The sequence below is a fragment of the Triplophysa dalaica genome, chromosome 19 (genome assembly GCF_015846415.1).
Source record: "Triplophysa dalaica isolate WHDGS20190420 chromosome 19, ASM1584641v1, whole genome shotgun sequence".
Taxonomy (NCBI): Eukaryota; Metazoa; Chordata; class Actinopteri; order Cypriniformes; family Nemacheilidae; genus Triplophysa; species Triplophysa dalaica.
The window spans coordinates 11,792,175-11,810,520 of record NC_079560.1 but is presented as its reverse complement, the minus strand read 5'-3'; the positions used below and the strand labels follow the sequence as shown (position 1 = coordinate 11,810,520).

The 18,346-nt window shown below is 38.5% G+C and overlaps 2 protein-coding genes across 3 annotated transcripts; one reads left to right on the top strand and one right to left on the bottom strand.

Annotated features, from left to right (window-relative positions):
* Positions 1-1,333: 1,333 nt before the first annotated feature.
* Positions 1,334-7,206, top strand: tnfsf10l3 (tumor necrosis factor (ligand) superfamily, member 10 like 3). Its single transcript, XM_056730983.1, has 5 exons — positions 1,334-1,756; positions 3,303-3,452; positions 5,022-5,058; positions 5,234-5,326; positions 5,778-7,206. The coding sequence occupies exons 1-5, from the start codon at positions 1,502-1,504 to the stop codon at positions 6,233-6,235; spliced, it is 993 nt and encodes a 330-aa protein (XP_056586961.1). The 5' UTR covers positions 1,334-1,501; the 3' UTR covers positions 6,236-7,206.
* A 379-nt stretch (positions 7,207-7,585) lies between these two features.
* On the bottom strand, positions 7,586-16,887 carry clcn5a (chloride channel, voltage-sensitive 5a). 2 transcript variants are annotated; one of them, XM_056730982.1, is made up of 12 exons: positions 16,768-16,887; positions 15,892-16,077; positions 14,746-14,897; positions 14,540-14,639; positions 14,151-14,461; positions 13,811-14,017; positions 13,205-13,285; positions 12,581-13,126; positions 12,290-12,476; positions 11,663-12,061; positions 9,896-10,112; positions 7,586-9,404 (listed from the first exon to the last, which is right to left on the bottom strand). In XM_056730982.1, exons 2-12 carry the CDS (start codon positions 16,034-16,036, stop codon positions 9,314-9,316), a joined length of 2,436 nt encoding a protein of 811 aa, XP_056586960.1. In that variant the 5' UTR covers positions 16,037-16,077; positions 16,768-16,887; the 3' UTR covers positions 7,586-9,313. The 2 variants fall into 2 exon arrangements, with proteins under 2 accessions (XP_056586960.1, XP_056586959.1); XM_056730981.1 differs by lacking the exon at positions 16,768-16,887 and adding an exon at positions 16,400-16,730.
* Between the last annotated feature and the right edge of the window lie 1,459 nt (positions 16,888-18,346).

Here is an 18,346-nt window from a genome sequence, read left to right as displayed (position 1 = left end):
ATTAATTGAAGGCGTAAAAATGATAACATTAAAACACTGAAGTGTGTTTTATTTACAGTTTAATTGAATTATATGTAAACTCATTCTGGCTTAGATGTCCTGTGAGCTAATGCAGGGATCTCTGCTTCCTATTGCACACAGCTGCAGAAAAATAAAGGTTTTGTAGAAGCACAGACCCTAAACAACAGAAACTATGACATTATGTGACAATTTTTTGTATATGGCCGACCTATGAGATACTTTGTAGCCTTTGTAATACATTAATAGCATGAGAATATTTTGCTTTGGTTAGATAACCGTGACATGTAATAATCCTATTTTTTCTGCTTCTCCAGATGTTCTTGGCCCCTGTATTGTAAAGCTGTAATGTGTGGGTGTGGGGAATCAGTGGGCTGTTATAACCCAGCTGGACTCCAGCACCACATCTGTCTCCCATCCTGTACCATCATCCTACATGAACAGTAATATAAACACTGCAGTATGACTATGGCTAAACTTTAAATATTGCCATGCTGTTTAGAGATGAAGGACTGTGTGATCTAGATATAAGATCTACGATCATGGCTCTTTATTTAGTAGAAAAATGGCTATGCATAAGTGAATGGATCTGTAAAACGACTTAAAACGTAGATCCATTTTCTGTCTTCTTAACAATTGCTCATTGCTTTGTTTACATTTTTTTAAGCAAACAAAATGTGCTTGTAAAAACAATCTGAAGAGAAAGATTAGCCAGAAATGATAGAATCGTCAGGTTAACCACATTTGAGTTTTGGTGTGAGATAGCTAGTGTGACCATTTCTTTGCAACAGGAGTCACATTAAAGGGATTATTACCCCAAAATAAATAAAAATAAAAACATTTCAACATATATTCACCTCATTCCAACCCCACATGCCTTTCTTTCTTTGGCTGAACACAAAGAGAGATATTTTGAAGAATGTTGGTAATCCTGACTCGCATTGTATGGACACAAAATACGAGATTTGAAAAAAAGAGAGAAAATAATGACATCATTTTTTGTTGTGAGGTGAACTATCCCTTTCATCATAAAAACAACATAAATATAAATAATACCACCTATTACAGTGTAACATATAGACGCTGAAAGTTAAGTTGTTGCCATATTTGATTCATTGTAACAGACTTGTTTTTTATTGCTTTGTCTTTGAAACATAGATTTTGGTTGATGTTTATTTTAATCAAGTAAGGTGGGTGGCACTGTGTCGTGTAAAATGAGAAACGAGAGCAGGGCAGGTCGGGTAATTGAAACAGGATGAAGTCAGATCGGTCAGTCTATTGTCAAACTCATTCAGTTGTTTTTCAGCTCAGCGGAGCAGCGTGTTATTAACTGAGGCTCATGGGCGCTGAAACATGAAGGATTGACCGGAATCACTTTCTTTCTCACAAAGATGACAATCTTATCCTTAACCGGAATATCACCTCGAGGTTATTCTGGGTGTTGGTGAAATCAGACTTCTTTAATTAGACTGATTAAAGAGTGATGGACACGGAGCCTTCAGCCCCTCCTCAGCGAGTGCTGCAGTCACTGGATCGGAATGCAGCGGCATCCGAGCGCAACTCGGAATATTTACAATCTCTAGGTAGCGAGTCGAGCTCATTCATCATGGTTCAGCCCAAAACTCGTCTGGAAGTCCCGGCAAGGCTGTGGGTAACGACGGTTGTGGTCATCGTGATCGTTCTTCAAGTTGCCTCGACCACGGGACTCTTCATATTCTTAAATCTTTCAATAGCACAGGTACGAAACGATATGCAAATGTTATTGAATTTGAATAAGAAATATGTGGGATATGCATAGTAGAATTGTAATTTAATGTGGCTTTAAACTTGTATTTTCTCTTTAAACCTGCATTTTTTTTTTGGAACCCTGTTTGCATAACAAAAAATTGCCACGCTGTTTACCATTAAAACAAAGTCCCTATGTAGAGTAAATGAGTCTTATCCAAATAAGACCTGAAGATGTTCTATTGGTTCCCATCTGCAACATCCCAACACAGACAGATGCACAGAGACCTCCATTAAAATAAATACAATTTCTATTATGACAATAAAATCCACAATCATTTCTGTGATGGGTTCTTTTGTTTTGCAGGAAATGTATGTAATAGTTTTACTTATTAAACAATGAAGATCATACGAAAATCCCTTTACAGCTTTTTCCTGCCCTGCAGCCTGACATGCTGTCATTTCGGTGTCAGGTTTACATGGTGTCATTATATTTCTTTAGCCGGAGATTACTGCATGAAATTTGTTGCCATGAGAATTAGGTCATGAGTTTGTTATGTTCGGTTCTGATGCAAAGATTTGTGTCGATCGAGATAAAGCTTCCTTAAAGAATCTTTAATTTACAGCACTTTTCTGTTGCACAAAGCTTATTTGCAGTATAAACACACGGTTATTATAAAAACCACAGTCTCAAAATGGTTCTTCTATGGAGCTGGTGCAAAGTTTTTTGCTGCTAAATTCTTGTCTTTGAAAACTCTGACACGTTCTGTGAGGCACGTTACGCTAGTCTCTAACTTGTGTGTTTTTCTCTCAAATACCACGCTCTCAGATTTTTTTATAAAAAAGATATAATCACACCATCAGCTCTGTAGTACCGGCACCAAACATTTGGTTACAGTAAAAATTTTGTCAAGGTTCAAAACAGAGTTCATCACAAGTATAAATTGGATGATGGTATGCAAAGCTTCCTTTGAGGATAACACGTTCCTTTGTTTGGGCTCATTGAGGTATAAACTTAAACAAAATCAAATGATAATAATGCTGCCAGATTCAATTAGTATATTAATTACGTTCTTATCCTCTGCTTTAACATAGCTGAAGGTCAGTGGTTTTGAAGTGAGGAGGGTTTTGGCCGTTTCGACTGCACGTGATGAGTTAGACACAATACAGAAGGGAGCCTGAAAACAGTAATGCTCTGCCAAAATGTTGACCACGGTATTTAGGGAGAGGTCAGATATAACTGTACCCACAGTCTAGTCATCCACAGGGATTTGATTGAGAGATTTACAGACATTCGAAACAAAAATGTTTAAAATTGTGTCATATTTTTGACGTTGTATATAACCTTGTGATTTTAGTCTAAATTGCTCTCAGTTATGTGAATATTGTTGCCTCTGTTTATGAAGTCACACTAAAGACTTCATTGTCTAAAATGTTATCAATTCTTAATTTAATTTTGATGCACCAGCAGATTTATTTGTTATTGAGCCACATGACTTGGTTGTGGATTTTTTTATTGTTAGATTACTGACCTAAAAACCTTTATCTCCCATGGACAGGCTCAAACTCAGGGCGTTGTGGAGGAGCTGAGGTGTCTCGGTCTTCTAAACGCTTTGGAGAAGGAGCAGGAGGTACCTGATGACCTGGTTCAGCTCTTTGGGGAGCCTTGCATTAAACTAGCTGAAGGACTCAAATCCTACATCTCTAAGGTAGTGAGATTCAGCATTTCTGCAAAAGAAATACAATAACAACAAATGAAATGCAGGATATTGTAACCAGTTACAATGTGAAACCACATGAGACCAATATTTATTTGATGTATTTTTCCAATATTACAGATTTTAAAATTGTTATTTAGAGATTAGAAAAGTAAATCTTTAGCATCAGATTGACTTTATCGGCTGTAGAGCCACGTATATGACATTCCTGTAAAGATGTTTTTGCAGACACATGCGCACAAGCATCTTATCACATGTGCTTTGCTGATGTTGGAGCATTGGGAATTAGTCTGTTTATTCCATTTCTTATGGCATGTGGAGCTAAAGCCCTTAAAACATAAGCACATGACCGGTTAGAGCAGTGGGAAACTATCTAAAAAACACACAAAGCCCTGCTGTTGTAATGGAGACAAAACAATTGGGAACATTTAACAAACAAGCAACGTTCGACTCTGTTTCTTAAAGCGATGTTGATTAAAAATCTTTTAATTAATATTGATGAAGGTCTTTAATATTAAAGAGAGCGTGTGAGGACAGCACAAGGTAATCCTTTCTCTTGAATTTCTTCTCAGTATGGAAATTACTGGGTTTTTGTGATTGATAAATATATCGGCCCATTTAACTTAAAAAACGCTGTGTCGGTTTTACTGAGGTATGAATAAATAAAAAAATTTGAAACCTCTCAGCTGTGGTTTGGATATTTTTGTTTCTACTCAGGGCTTCTCAAAAAGAGCTTAGATTGGCTCTCTGACATGGGCTTGTTTTGATAAATTCGTCCTACTTCAGACTTCTATTATCCAGTATTGTTTCTACCAGATCGGGGCTCTTTACTTCAGAAGCGCAGAATATTTGGCAGGAATTTTAGAAAACACGATGTCTGTTATTATCAGAAGTTCCTGTGAGGAGAGACCAGCCCTCAATGATGACATGGAGGAAAATAACTTGGAATAGTTCACACAGTTTCTCATTTTGTATTTTTTCGTTTTACTTTGGAATACAGTCTGACAAGCTGGGTCATTAACGGTCTGTGTTTGTTAATCGGTCTGGATAGTGGCTAATTATATAACTATTTATATTTAATTAATATTAATATTTTATTGTATAATAATTGTATTAAATAAACAATTTGTAGAATTCTGTTCTATAAAAAAAAATTGTTGAACGGATCGTGTAAGCATTTAAGTTTAGCCAAGTTACAGTTCTTCTACTGGTAACACAAAATTATACTTTTAACTTGCTAGTTAATGTAATTTACTTGTTATTTCTTTTGCTTGTTATCAGACATAATCTGCAGGTACTCTATTCTTTGCGGATGTTTACCGAAAGTTAAGTTCGGGCCACAAAAGCGTGCATGCGCTGTAACGTTTATGTCGTTGCTTTGAAACCATCTAGAAAATGATCGATTTCTCTTTAGAATGGCAAAAAAATTGAGGAAAGCTGTAAAAATATGTGTACTGCTGATCTCAGGGCCGTTCATTCAATACCAAAACTGAGAATCATTTTCTTGATCTGTTCACTTTTTGTCTTAATTGATCTAAATAAAGAATTTCTGTCATTTAGGTCACAGAAAACATCATCTCAAAACACACCTTTCAAGGTAACACAACACCACACGAATCCATTTGTTTCCTCATGAATTTAAAAGAAACACCCCTCGTTCTGCTTCTTTTAAAATTTAGCACATCTGCTTTATTAAAATGACTTCAAATGTTATGTCCGTTTGTTCGTTCATTATATACTTTGTATCTCAATGTGTTTACTTCGTTTCACAGAGAGAGTAGCAATCCCTCCACGTACAAAATTACTCACCATAGGGAGCCCACGGCCATCCGCTCATCTCATGCTGAGAGACAGTGGACTTCAGGGTGAGTCATATGTGTATATAACACACATCTTTTACTTTTTTATAAGCACATGCGTCTTCGGTTTCCATATAATTGGAAAAATTGTCTATGAAAACAACTTGTTTAAATTTTTTATAACCAAATGTTTTAGATTGTTTATGAACTGATAAACACTAGTGAAAACACTAGAAAAACAAATGCTTTGCGGTCACAAACAAATCTCAGCAGAGTTCCCAGCATTCCTGAAGAGCAAAAGATTTAATGGACTGTGTTTTTGTCGACATGATCATGATTGTGATGCTTGCTAAAAACAGTTTAATGCTTGTTGAATTTGTATAGGAAATCTATAGTTGAAAGCAGTTTTTTTATATTATGCAGAAGTATAATATTCCCTAGAGATATTGAGTTCTGCTGTGCCTAAAATTTAGCACTATATCTACTCGATCTTTAACCCCGTTCCTCAATGTTCCAGGTCCCGCATCCTTAATCCCTCAGATGGACCTTCACCAGTCCTGTCGGCATCCAGTTCGATCCTGGGGAAACCAGAGCTTCGGCTCCCACCTGCACAACATGACCATATCCAACGGCCGTATGCGCATTCCTCGTGCGGGCCGCTACTACCTGTACGCCCAGGTCTACTTCCGATATCTCACGCTCTCCAGTGACGATTTCCACTCGGGCTCCGTCAGCCACCAGGTGGTGCAGTGTGTCTACAAGAAGACCGCCTATGCCCGACCCATTCAGCTCCTGAAGGGTGTGGGCACCAAATGTTGGTCTCCAGACAGCGAGAACGCCCTTCACTCCATCTACCAGGGTGGCCTGTTCGAACTTCGCGCGGGCGATGAGATCTTCATCTCTGTGTCTTCTCCCACAGCGGTGTACGCAGAAGACTCCTCCAGCTACTTTGGGGCCTTCCTCTATGACCTCTGAAGGAATCGGTCGTGGCTTGTGGTCTCATTTCAAGGGAAAGGAAATGGTTTTAGCTGGAGGCCTCGCATGGGAACAATTAAAAAAAAGGGAAAAACTTTGGCCTTCGTTCTGTCCTCTGGGATTAACAAAGGGTTCTGTAATGAACAACAAATATGCGACTTAAGTCTTAAAACAGATTCTTTACTAAAAATCAAGTTACTTAAGACTTCAAAAAGGACTTGCGCATCAGGATAGGATTGACGTTTCTTATTTTGTGGAGTGATAAAACATCTGAACTTTCTTCTGGACGGACATATTGCAAGCATATTTACGACAGCTTTGTGATGGACTTAACAATTCTAACAGTCTGTACTTTCTTTAAAGGCGCTGTGTGTAATTTTTTGGAAGATTGACAGAAATGCAATATAATACACATAACTATGTCTCCAGAGGTGTATAAAGACCTTACATAATGAAGAGTTATGTTTTTATTTCCTTAGAATGAACTATTTCTATCTACAAACCCCGCAGGTCCCCTTACATGGAATTCGCCGTGTTGTTTTTTTCAGAAGCCCTAAACGGACAAACTGCTCTACAGAGGGTGATTCAAAAATACATTATATTGCCCTGCAAAGTTGCGAAAACGTGACGAGATCTTAGTTCTGTGTCAGCCTCCATAGTGCTTCGAAAGGGAGAGGAGGAGGTGTGGAGTGATCCGATGGTTGCAATTCCCGACCTCGCCACTAGATGCCGCTACATTTTCTTTTAAAAGAAAGAAAAAGGACTTATTCAACACAACTATTCTTTTTATATGAAGTGGTAAAATAAACATTCAATTCTAAGCAAAATTAAACAAATGCACTAACAGGTGTTTGTTCACGCCATTCAGACCATACAAGAACAATCGTCTGCCACTTTTTCATATTTCTTTTTCATGTTGAACTGCTTTTATTGTTCATACGGTTGGAAATAAATGATCTGGGTCAATGTGACGATCACGAACCAGCCTCAAGTTTGTCAGGAAGCACTAAGCCATTATGAGTCAAACCTATGTGTCATTCCGACATGATGTCTGAAGTAAAATTCTCAAACATTCTTTCAAACAATAGCGTATGCAGTAACAAGAAGTATTGTGAATAAGTACGATAAGGAAATATGATGCATAAATGATTTCAAAACAAAAGTTATTCTTATCTACTATACTTACCATCAGTAAGCAAACCCATTTAAAAGAATCTGTTGCTGACTCAACTCTAATTATTGCCAAGGGCATATCCTGCTAATGTAGTCGTCTCCATTCTCAGATGAGTCATTTGAGATCACACAGAGAACTGTAATGTGCGCACAACCAAATCAAATAGAAACACTGGAGCAAGTTACATGTTACTGTATTTCATGTTGTGCTTATGAATAAATTACATGGATAATGTGACGTTCATATTTAACACTAATGCATAAATGACAATGTTAAAAAACAAGCAGTATACACAATTTAAACAATGATTACAAATAACCCAACAAATGATTGCAGTGAAACATTACAAATTTCAAACACCGATCAGTACACATTGCTCTTTTGTTACAAAGTGGCCCTTAATTAAAAATAATAGACAGAAATAAATGAAAATACTGTGAAATGCAGCTAATGAGTCTTCACAATACACTGTATAAACTATATATGATAGCCACTGTTAATCCGAACAGTATCTACAAAAAAAGTGAACGTTCCAGAATTGTTTAAAATAACAATCACAATCTATAACGCCTTCATTCTGTGTCCGACTGTCAATGATTTTAGTAACATATAGTGGTGTGGTACTCAGGGGAATTATTCAAAGACGCTGCAGGATGTAAACAATGAAACAATCTGGGTTGGTTATGAATATGAGGAAATTACACAACTCAGATGACTATATTTTGCATGCTCAGATTAAATATCAACATGCATGTCAATGGAATAAAATGGTAGGCTGAGTTTTGTGCAGGCAGCATTTGGTAATTGATGAAACCTGAGGGCCTTAGAGTAATTTCAGCAATGGACACCTGCAGGGTGCTTTTGTGATCATAGAAGCAATTCATAATACAATGGCCGATCAATGCTCTGACAGTTGAGTAAAAAAGGCGTAATGTAATGGAATATTGCAATTATCCCATGTTCCAAAAGCATTGCATAGGGAAATGCCTCATACTTCCGGATTTTTTAACAGTGGTGTCATGAACAGGTTTTAAAACCACGTCAAAATAAAGTTTTGATTTGAAAAGTAGCACATGAAGATAAAAGCATCCTAAATGCAACTCATTACTTGGCAGAACAGTGTTGCTAGTCACACAATACTTGCTCACCGAAAAACAGCCAATTTTGGAAAAATTGTGGGAAAATGTAAATCATCATGCTTGAAAAACGTACACTCCTGCCTTAGAAATAAAAACGAAATAACATTCTGCCTAAGAGCTTTCAGAGGCTGGAATACTTGCAAGTGCTCGTGCAAAAAAAAAGGAAAATTAACATGTAAACAACAAATAATAAAACTTCAACACCCATGGCAAGATGTAAGCCAAGTGAACTTTTAGAGGATGTACATATCACTGAGATTCCTTTTGATGAACCTTAAAACATCCCTTAATCATAGTCATGAAAGAGGATTGGTGTAGATGTCTTTTGGGCTTCAGTATATATGATCTAACAGAGGCCATGTAGGTGAATGTTCATATTTTGCAGGAATATTTACTTGTGCTACAGAGGTGATCAGCGCTACAAGTGTTAGGACTGATTTAATCTTAGCATTTTGTTCTCCTTTGACTGTGTGGTACAATTGTAAGTCCTGATATGTTATGATAGGTTGGCTACTTGCGCAGACTCAGTCCCACCTCTTAAGCAATATGCTGGAGTGCATAGAAATGTGTTGCTTCTGTAAGTTCTCCATTCTGTAGCTGTAGCGCTTGCACCAGGGAGGCTCAACAAAATGGTTTTCACAGTGTGAATGGACTCTAATCCAGTACTGACAGTTCTGTAGTGCAAATCATTTGGCCAGACTGGTGTTTTCTGCCCAACGGGTGGTTTCAAACTAGCTGCTGATTCATAGCGGCCAGTTTGGCGCATCAGTTGAAGAGAATAGAGTCAGGATCTCGGTTGGCCATCTGGGCCATATGTTTCAGAATGTCCTTTTTGGTGATGATGCCCAGCAAACGTCTGCAGGGAAGAAAAAAAACATATTTTTCACATTTTTCTGAATTTACTATTTATAAGTATACGTTTCGATTCATTCATACTAACAATATTTTACATTTTTATATAAAATATATTTGAAATTAAAATATTATTTCTATTTGCATTTATTTGCAGAAAGTGAAAACTGGAGAAAAAGGTCAAAAGAAAAGAAAAGATGCTCTGTATTTTTTCACACTTCAAATACTGCAAAGAAAACAAGTTCATATTCACTTTAAGGCAATAAAACAGTAATATTTGTACATGGATTTAGGTAAAATATATATTTTTTATATGTAAGGTGAATTTTTTGTATGTGATAACCTGTATTTTTATCTCAGTTTTTCACATTGCTGTTGGATGACTTTATGTCACTCCTGAGGTTCGAAATTCAACAGACACTGGACTGGACCGGCCACAATACATGTAGAAATTATGATTAAATGAAAATCTCTCCATTTCTAATAAGCGTTTACCCGTTGTGAGTGACCAGACACTGGCGTAGTCCCAATTTCCGAAAGATGTCCACCACGATGTCCATGGCAGTGTGATCGGTAACGGTAAAAGGGCTCAGATCCATGATGCCACGAAGCTTCAGTGGGGGAGGGCTGTTGGGTGGCTGTGGAGGTGTGTATTCGGTGAAGAAGATTCTGGAAGGGCTAACCACACCCTCCTGTCGCTGGCGAGCATTGTCTGCCAGAGGGAAATAGAGAATAATAAACCCTTTGTAAAACACAATCCACTGACATCACAATTACAATAAGAGATTATAATTGTAGGGTAGGGTTTAGATGGAACAGATCACCAAACCAACAATGAAAACCTTGTCATTTATTAGCTAACCTTTAGACTGTCTGGTCTTTAGAAGTTTCATGGAAGTTATTATACTTCATTCCATCAAGATATAAGATAGAAATATTGGTATTTGTGTGAAGCTATTGTTACATGATGTTATTTTGTTGTAAGGTTGTATGAGCTTGTTTTGTGTGTGTCAGATGTTTTGTAGATGTAGATTTTTGTGCAAATATGGTATTGTCATACAAGACAAATTTCAGACTAGTCTGACAATGAAGTATCATATCATATCAATCTATTTATATACAAAGTCCTTTTACACCAATTCTTGTTCTTGTGACAAAAACAATAACAAGCACTTTAACAAATAAGACAAAAAAACATCAGTTTCTGGTTTCATGAAATTGCCCTTTTGTAGGGCTGAGCAGTGTACCGGTTCATACCGAATATCGGTGTGTATGTTTGATATGATATTCATTTTTAATACACCGCTTTACGGGTCACTTAAACAATGTGCGGAACATGGTCAGCGCGACACTGTTGCACTGTGACCGGCCACTCACACAGAATGCGTCATTCTATGTCGCAGCACTACATAATCATAATTTTTCTATATAAACATGCGCTAAACTGAGGCGTTTGGATGTTTGCGTGCGTCTCGCGCATGAGCGGTAACGTACATACTTCTTTCCCGTCGCAATGAAAGCGCACACCTCGCGGCTGAACACGTATAGCAATTGCAAGTTACGTTATATTAAATAAACTCACAAATAAACATTTTTAAAAAACGATTGTGTTTCCTTCATATCTGCTCAAAATAAGCATATAATATGATGTGTTTTTAGTTTGAACTGTTTCTCTATATGCTATGATGAGAAATAAGGGTCAGTTAGGAGGATTGACAACATGATCCGATCACTTTCCTCTTACATATCTAATTTAAGCCTTTGGTTTATGATTAAAAAATATGATTTCAAGAAATCATGAATCTGTGACTATGTAAAACACAACAGACATCACATGCATTTTATAATGGTGCAATTGTTCAGTCTTGTTTTAAACTTAATTTCTGTGTGGATGCTACTAACTCTTTAAGTTGGGGGCACCAGTGCTTCAAAGGAAAAAAGTTAATTTTGAGCCTTGGTCTCTATTTATTTGCTTAAATATTATATATACAAGTTACCTTTGCCTGCTATTCACTTGTTAAAGAATTCTCAACTTTGCAGTAATGATAGGGGATACTGTTACCATGACAGTGTAAAAGGGCATCATTTTAAGTCAATCAACAGCACAATTTTTTCTCTCAATCAGTATAAAATGTGGTAAAAAAATACCGCCATGTACCGGGAAACCGGTATAGATCTGGAAAACACCATAATGTACATTTTTGGTCATACCACCCAGCCCTACTATATAGTTATAAAAGCCACAGTGTGGTATACTCTTACCAATGGAGATAATAAGATCCCTGCGCAACACAAAGCCCACAAGCCTCTGTGACTCATGCGAGACCACAACTGGAAAACCACTGTACGATGTTTCAGCAATGAGTGTCTCGACTTCCTCCACGCTCATCCCGTCCTGCACTATTACTGAGAGCGGTGGGTCGGAACGTCGAGGACGCATCACGTCCATGGCCAGAGTCTTGTGGCTGAACTCCTCCTTGGACTCCAGGAAGGGGTAGCCGTTGAGACGGATGTGGGCCTCGTAGATACCCTCTCGACCTAAAGCATCTGCCACCCATTTACTAGTCATGGTGGCGGCCATTAGAGGCACAATGTATTCCAGACCACCCGTGAGCTCAAACATGATGACCACCAAAGAGACGGTCATACGAGTCACACCACCTGCGTAGGAAAGACGGATCAGTGTCGGTGGACAAAAAGAACAAACCATTTTTAATGTCTCATCGTTCAATTAAAATTTATTTACTCACCCATGTTTACTCACACATTATATAGACACAAAACCACTAAGGCGTTTTTCAAAATATAAAACTTCTTCTGTGTTACACAGAGTTTTTGAAAAGTGACAGAATTTGTATTCTCTGGTTGAACTCCCTTTAGTGTACTTACCCAAGCAGGCAGCAGCGCCCACCATAGCGTAGAGGCCTGGGGTGATGCAGTCAGCTCCAGGTGAGCACCAGCCTCTAAAGATGATCCAATCATGGTGGTAATATGCCAACTGCTCCATGCCCACACCAAGCAGCCTACCTGCAATCGCACCTACAGCCATACTAGGAATGAAGAGTCCAGAGGGCACCTGTTGGGGCACATAGAGGAAAGGTCAACAAAATCATGTTTATCACAATTTGGCGTTAAACTGGTCCTGAATGATCAAGCCTTTGAGGTGTTAACGTGACGTACCTTCATGCCAAAGGTCACCACAGTGATCAGCAACTTAAAGACCAGAGCCAGCGACAGCTGCCACATGGCCGTGTAGACGTCATGTCCCGCTGGCCTGTCGGGCAGAGCATTGCTGTTGCTCTTGGTAACGCTCACGTTGGCGTAGTTACAGAGCTGCGAAGAATCCAACAGGCCGCAATCATTAAACAACTCCGAGATCAGCTCGCTGGTGCTCATGCGAGTGTAGCTGTTGGGAAACGCCAGCAAAGCTGTGATCGCTGTAACAACCAGAACTTCCAGGACAGGGTAGTGACCCAGCCTCGTCGTCTTACGCCGACGGCACCAAGCGATGTTTGCTCGGATGAAAAAGGCGCCCCAGATTCCTCCAAAAATACCCAGGAGAATGAAGGGTATCAGCTCCAGCAAGTGCCACGGGGAGTGGAATTCCACATAGAACAGCACCAGCCTGCTGTTACCGAACGGATTGATGGAGCGAAGGGTGAATGCAGCCACCAACGCAGCAAAGAAAGACCGCCACAGTGTCTTCAGTGGGAAATAATAACTCACCTACATGAGAAATATGATTGAGATTAAGTATTGGTCCAATCACGGTCATGACACTAGATGGACCACAAGTATGCTTGCCTCTTCCAGACTGAAGAGAACACCTCCGATAGGGGCACCAAAGGCTACGGACACACCAACAGCCGCAGCAGCAGACAATACCTAATGGAGACAAAAACAAAAGAAAGCTCAACAATACACCAGGCTTATCACAGAAAAGGATTGAAGCAACGGGATCTTATGTTTGGTCTCGGCTTCTTGATGTCAACATTCTCAGAATGAGTTTGCAACATGAAACCACAAAAACAGGCGACCAGAACGTCCTCCGTATGAAACCGCAAAAATGTAACAACAAATGTATTTTTAGACCAAGACACACAGAAGACCATTTTCAAGTTACTGCATTCTTTCTCAAAACCTAACAGTGATCATAGTCCATAAGACAAAAAATAAGCTTTTTAGTATCTGTTTATGCTTTAAAATGGTCATATCATCCATAATTAATCAGGAACACATGCTGATGCTCATTTGCTCAGTTTCTTAAAGTAACAGAAAACCCAAAGTGTACAAAAAGTCGTTCAAAATAGAAAAGAATAGAACATTTTTCAGATAGAAAAGTCATTAAAAAAAAATATTGATGATTATTGCACGAGCCTTCCTCTGAAAATTTTCTTCAATTCATCGTACCTCTCGTCTCTTTGCCTCATTCTTGCGGTACTTGGTGAACAGGTGACACAGAATGTTGCCACAACAACAGGCTACGTGGACCAGAGGTCCTTCTTTTCCCAGACTGAGACCAGATGACACAGCCAGCACCAGGGTGATGGTCTTGATCATAAGAGTCCATTTACCCAGATAACCCCTGATGATAAACCCACTCAGTATGGTCTTGATCTAACAGATCAAAACAGGAACAAGAAAAGTGTACCGTTTCATTAACGTTGTCAAACCAAATTTCACAATCACCCTTTCCACAAGGTAAAAACCCAGATTATATATTAAACCAGCACTGAACTCTTTTGCTTACCTCAGGTATCCCAGAGCCACATGCATAGGGGGCAAAGGCCCTAACCAAAGACACCGCCAGGAAAGAGAAAAGCAGAGCCCAGGAGACGTACATCACATAATTCATGATGTAGGCGAAAGGCCCGTCATTGGTTCCCACAATGAGCTCAGCCCAGCTCTTCCAATTAGGACACTTGTCCCTCTCCTGGAAAGTGGTCTCATTAGAAGTCCAGCAGCAGTGCTCATGGTTGAACCAGAAGCCGTTCAGACACACGCCCTCCTTTAGATCCGTCATCCAATGGGCAGAGATGTCAATGCCGCCAGCCAGGGCACCTAATATAAAAGAGAATGCAGACTAAAAACACATTCTGAAACATCTTAAGTGATGTTTTATTAAGTTGAAGAACAAACCTGACATCAGTCCCACGAGCAGCATGAGAAGCCAGCCAGAGAATGCATCGCTAATACTTTTCACCAGGGCCCAGGTAGACTCTTTACTCTTGGTGGCAATCTAACATGCAAAGCAATCGACCACAAATGAGTAAAAAGTTGAGTATAACACGTGTGGGTAAGTAATTGATTTTTGGTCAAACTGTCAGAATACTGAGCACAGTAACCTCTCGATGGCGATCCCTGTCTTTGGATTTCTCCCGGACCCAATCAATGGTGTTGAAGTCTTCGTATGTGCCCACCCCAGGCACCGGCTCATCTAGCAAATCCATCAGTTTAGGAACCCCATTAGGTCCATCTAAACCTCCATATGAAGCACCTGCACCGATAATAGACACATGCAGGTGAAACATATAACCATTACATTACATTTATGCATTTGGCATTTTACATTGCATTATCCTATACATATATACTTAGGTATATCGGGATCGAACCCACAACCTTTTTGTGTTAACGCAACGCTCTTACTACTGAGCTACAGGAAAGCTATAACCAAATGCGATGGCTATATGCCTCAGGAGGAATGCGTTATTTATCACATTGTTAGTTTACGTTTATGGTTGTGAACAATCCGGTTGCTTACAGCCCTTCGCATGACTTTTATCAGAATGATTTTAGCAGTACCAGGAAATTTACCTACATGACAGAAAAGCACAGCAATAACAGTTAATAATTGTCCAATTTCAAGAACTTAAGCTTAAGCTCGGAATGACTTAAAATATCAATGGTGCACAGAAACTATATTAGTATTATGAACCTCCCTAACCACATACCACAGTGGTCTAAGAAGCAGACTAAACAAAAGCACCCTAGAAAGCAACTGATATCAAACACGGAGGAAGTTCAAGGGAAACCGATGTAATTCTGACACCATATGAAACTACATACAGCAGAAATAACTCGAGGGGAGACTTTGATCCGACTGATAAAAGGATTTGTCAGGCTTTTCTGTGTGGAGGGGGCGGAAAATACCAAAGTGGTGACCTCAGCGTTTTCTCACCACTATTTTCTCACACACGCACAAACGGTGGAGACCTATACATTACGCATTTGCCCCTAAACCGATATCAAGTGATGAGAGCAAGAGAAAAAACCCTGGGAATCTTGCGGATGACAATAGAAATGAAGAAAAGAACAAAAAATTAATGAGGATAATAACATTAGAGAAATAATATGACTTGTATTCACACTGCACATGTTCTTTTTTTCTTCTTTGTTCACATCGGAGCCACTTTCAGCCCTCTTGCTCTAATGCCACGGAAATACACACAGCTGGTGTCGCTCATCACGTGGAGAAATGCGAGACTTACCCGAGGAACAGTCCCGGTCCAGAGGTGGCACGTCATCTGTGCTGGAGAAGTCCAGAGTTGCTCCTGCGATCTCCACCATATCCTCATCGCTGGTCCCACTCTGCAGGCTGTTGAAGCTCTCGCCACAATAGCCTGTGTTTTCCATCTTTCCTCCACACTGTCCCAGACATAGAAATGTCCTTTGACCTGAGCGTAAGAAACACCATTAAAGCTCAAGCTTGACAGGACCCAACCTACTATTAATGTTTACCATTCAATCTAGATTGAACAGTAACTTGCATGGCTGCAAGCTATGACTCACATCGTCACCATTTATTTATATACATTTCATAACTCTGAATGGTAAGCAGTGAGAATATGAATATAAGAAATGTGAATACTGGAAAAGGATAATTATAAAGTATTATTAACAAAACAAATATATTGTGTATATTACATTGTAATGCACTGTCACGTTATATAATTATTGGGTGTTATCTGTGTGTCCAGGATATTATCATGGGTTTACCTCCTGTTACTAAACCATAGCAAATGACATCAGCAAACTTCAGATATAGGTCATTTTAGCTTAGCCAAATGGGAGCCCAAATAAAATGTAAAACAAGCACGAAGTCTTTTTACAATTTTTCAAACAACATGTACGCAAACCCGATTAAAGCTGTCAACAGAGGAAAACTGCGAAGATTACTTTGGAAAAAACACACCAATAGGCAAACTAGCAGGATTGCTAAGGAAGGCGTCTTGCTAACTAACGGTCATATTCTTTATATTCTTCATATTTCGTGGCGTCAAGCTAGATTGCTAAAGTATGTTTTCATAAAGTCAACAAAACACAAGTTAAGTGTAAATGCGAAGAGTAACTAGTTGAATATTTACCTTGTTTGCTATCGTATGTCACTGAGATGCGTATGACGTACAATCCCCGACAGACATGTGTAACCGAGGGACGATAAGATAGATGATGCGCTAGCTCTCGATTAACACCGTCTAACTGGAAATAACGTGCAAATGCTGATTTTATTGATTTAAAAAAGAAAGTGGACACAAGAGACAATATAAAGAAATGTTATTAACATTAAGGCTGTTGACAAATTCTAGAAAAATAATTATAATAGCAAAGCTTGATAAACACTATAAATAAATAGGCACGTTAACCAGCGTAATATTGCCATCTATTGGTGACTGTGTAGTAGTACACTTTCGTCATATTGAAATTAAACACATCGGACAAGCGAGGAGATAAGCTATCAAAACGTGCTATGGACTTTGTGTTGTCTTCAAAGATCAAAATTGTTCCCAATTTAGAAAAAAAAACGTACATGGATTTTCATTTTGTACCGTTTAAGTACATAAATCGTAAGGACATGATCATTCTGTTCAACTGCTTTGATCACCCTCCTGAACTTTCATCGTCTGAATCGGTGGTCGTGTCCATAAACTTTATAATATGAATGTTTGCGTAGGCTATCTAGATTTATATTTAGTTTTGTCTAGATTCTAAATATACATTATATGAATATACAATGAGACACAAAAAGAACAGAAGTTACATTATGGCAAAAAAAGTAATGGCACAAATTTTGAGATAACCAAAACTACAGGCATAACTTTATAAAGTAATTGTCTAAAACAAAATAGTAGAAAATATACATTGTCACAAACTTGCATGGTTAACTATGCGAAGACATAAAAGCCACATTAAAGTCTTTCACCAAAAAAAATCTTTTTACATTTTTGCATACACAAATCGATTAAGTAAAGCATATTCTTCTGCGCAATGTAAAAAGTGTACATTTTGTTGTACATTTGCCTTTTTTAGAGCCTGCTCAGTTTTGTTTCAAACCACTAATGTTTGTCCTGCCCATAGCTTCAGATTTTTTATGGGCCTGGGAAAGAGGATGCATATACTGTAGAACAGTATCAAAATTAACTTAATGACCTGTTCATTCAAAGACATTTCTGTGTATCATGTGTTTTTTTTTAAAACTTAAACCCAACTCCTTACATAAATAATTTGATGATTTTTTCTTGAGAACACTAAACGTTGCATACTGAATTATTTGTTATTCAGTATTTGTTCTGTGTATTGTGAGATAACATGTGCATATTAATGACATTAAAAATATATATAAATAGTTGTTCATGTTTTATTGTGAAATATCATAGTTTTGATGTAGTACAAAGTTTATGCAGTTTTGATGAATTACATACTTCATATACATGGCTAAATATATCTGTTATACTTGGTAACATGGTAGATTGGTCTTTAAATAGAGCATGTAGGATTGGACTTCTGAGAGACTAATGTTTAACTGCCATTGACCTAGTCCAGAAGATGACTGAACGTTAATGCCTGTGTAAGCTTATGTAAACATTTACTAAACATGTGATTGTATCAGGCCATGTGTCCTATGCAGAGCAGGAGAGACAGTAAATGAAAGTGAGAGGGAGGGCG

Coding starts and splice junctions, on each gene's coding strand:
- tnfsf10l3 (XM_056730983.1), top strand. CDS start 1,502: ATGGACACGGAGCCTTCAGCCCCTCCTCAGCGAGTGCTGCAGTCACTG. Junction 3,453..5,021: donor TCAAATCCTACATCTCTAAG/GTAGTGAGATTC, acceptor TCTGTCATTTAG/GTCACAGAAAACATCATCTC. Junction 5,327..5,777: donor GAGAGACAGTGGACTTCAGG/GTGAGTCATATG, acceptor TCAATGTTCCAG/GTCCCGCATCCTTAATCCCT.
- clcn5a (XM_056730982.1), bottom strand. CDS start 16,036: ATGGAAAACACAGGCTATTGTGGCGAGAGCTTCAACAGCCTGCAGAGT. Junction 13,127..13,204: donor TTCTCTTCAGTCTGGAAGAG/GCAAGCATACTT, acceptor TTTCTCATGTAG/GTGAGTTATTATTTCCCACT. Junction 12,062..12,289: donor GGGCGCTGCTGCCTGCTTGG/GTAAGTACACTA, acceptor TTTCCTACGCAG/GTGGTGTGACTCGTATGACC.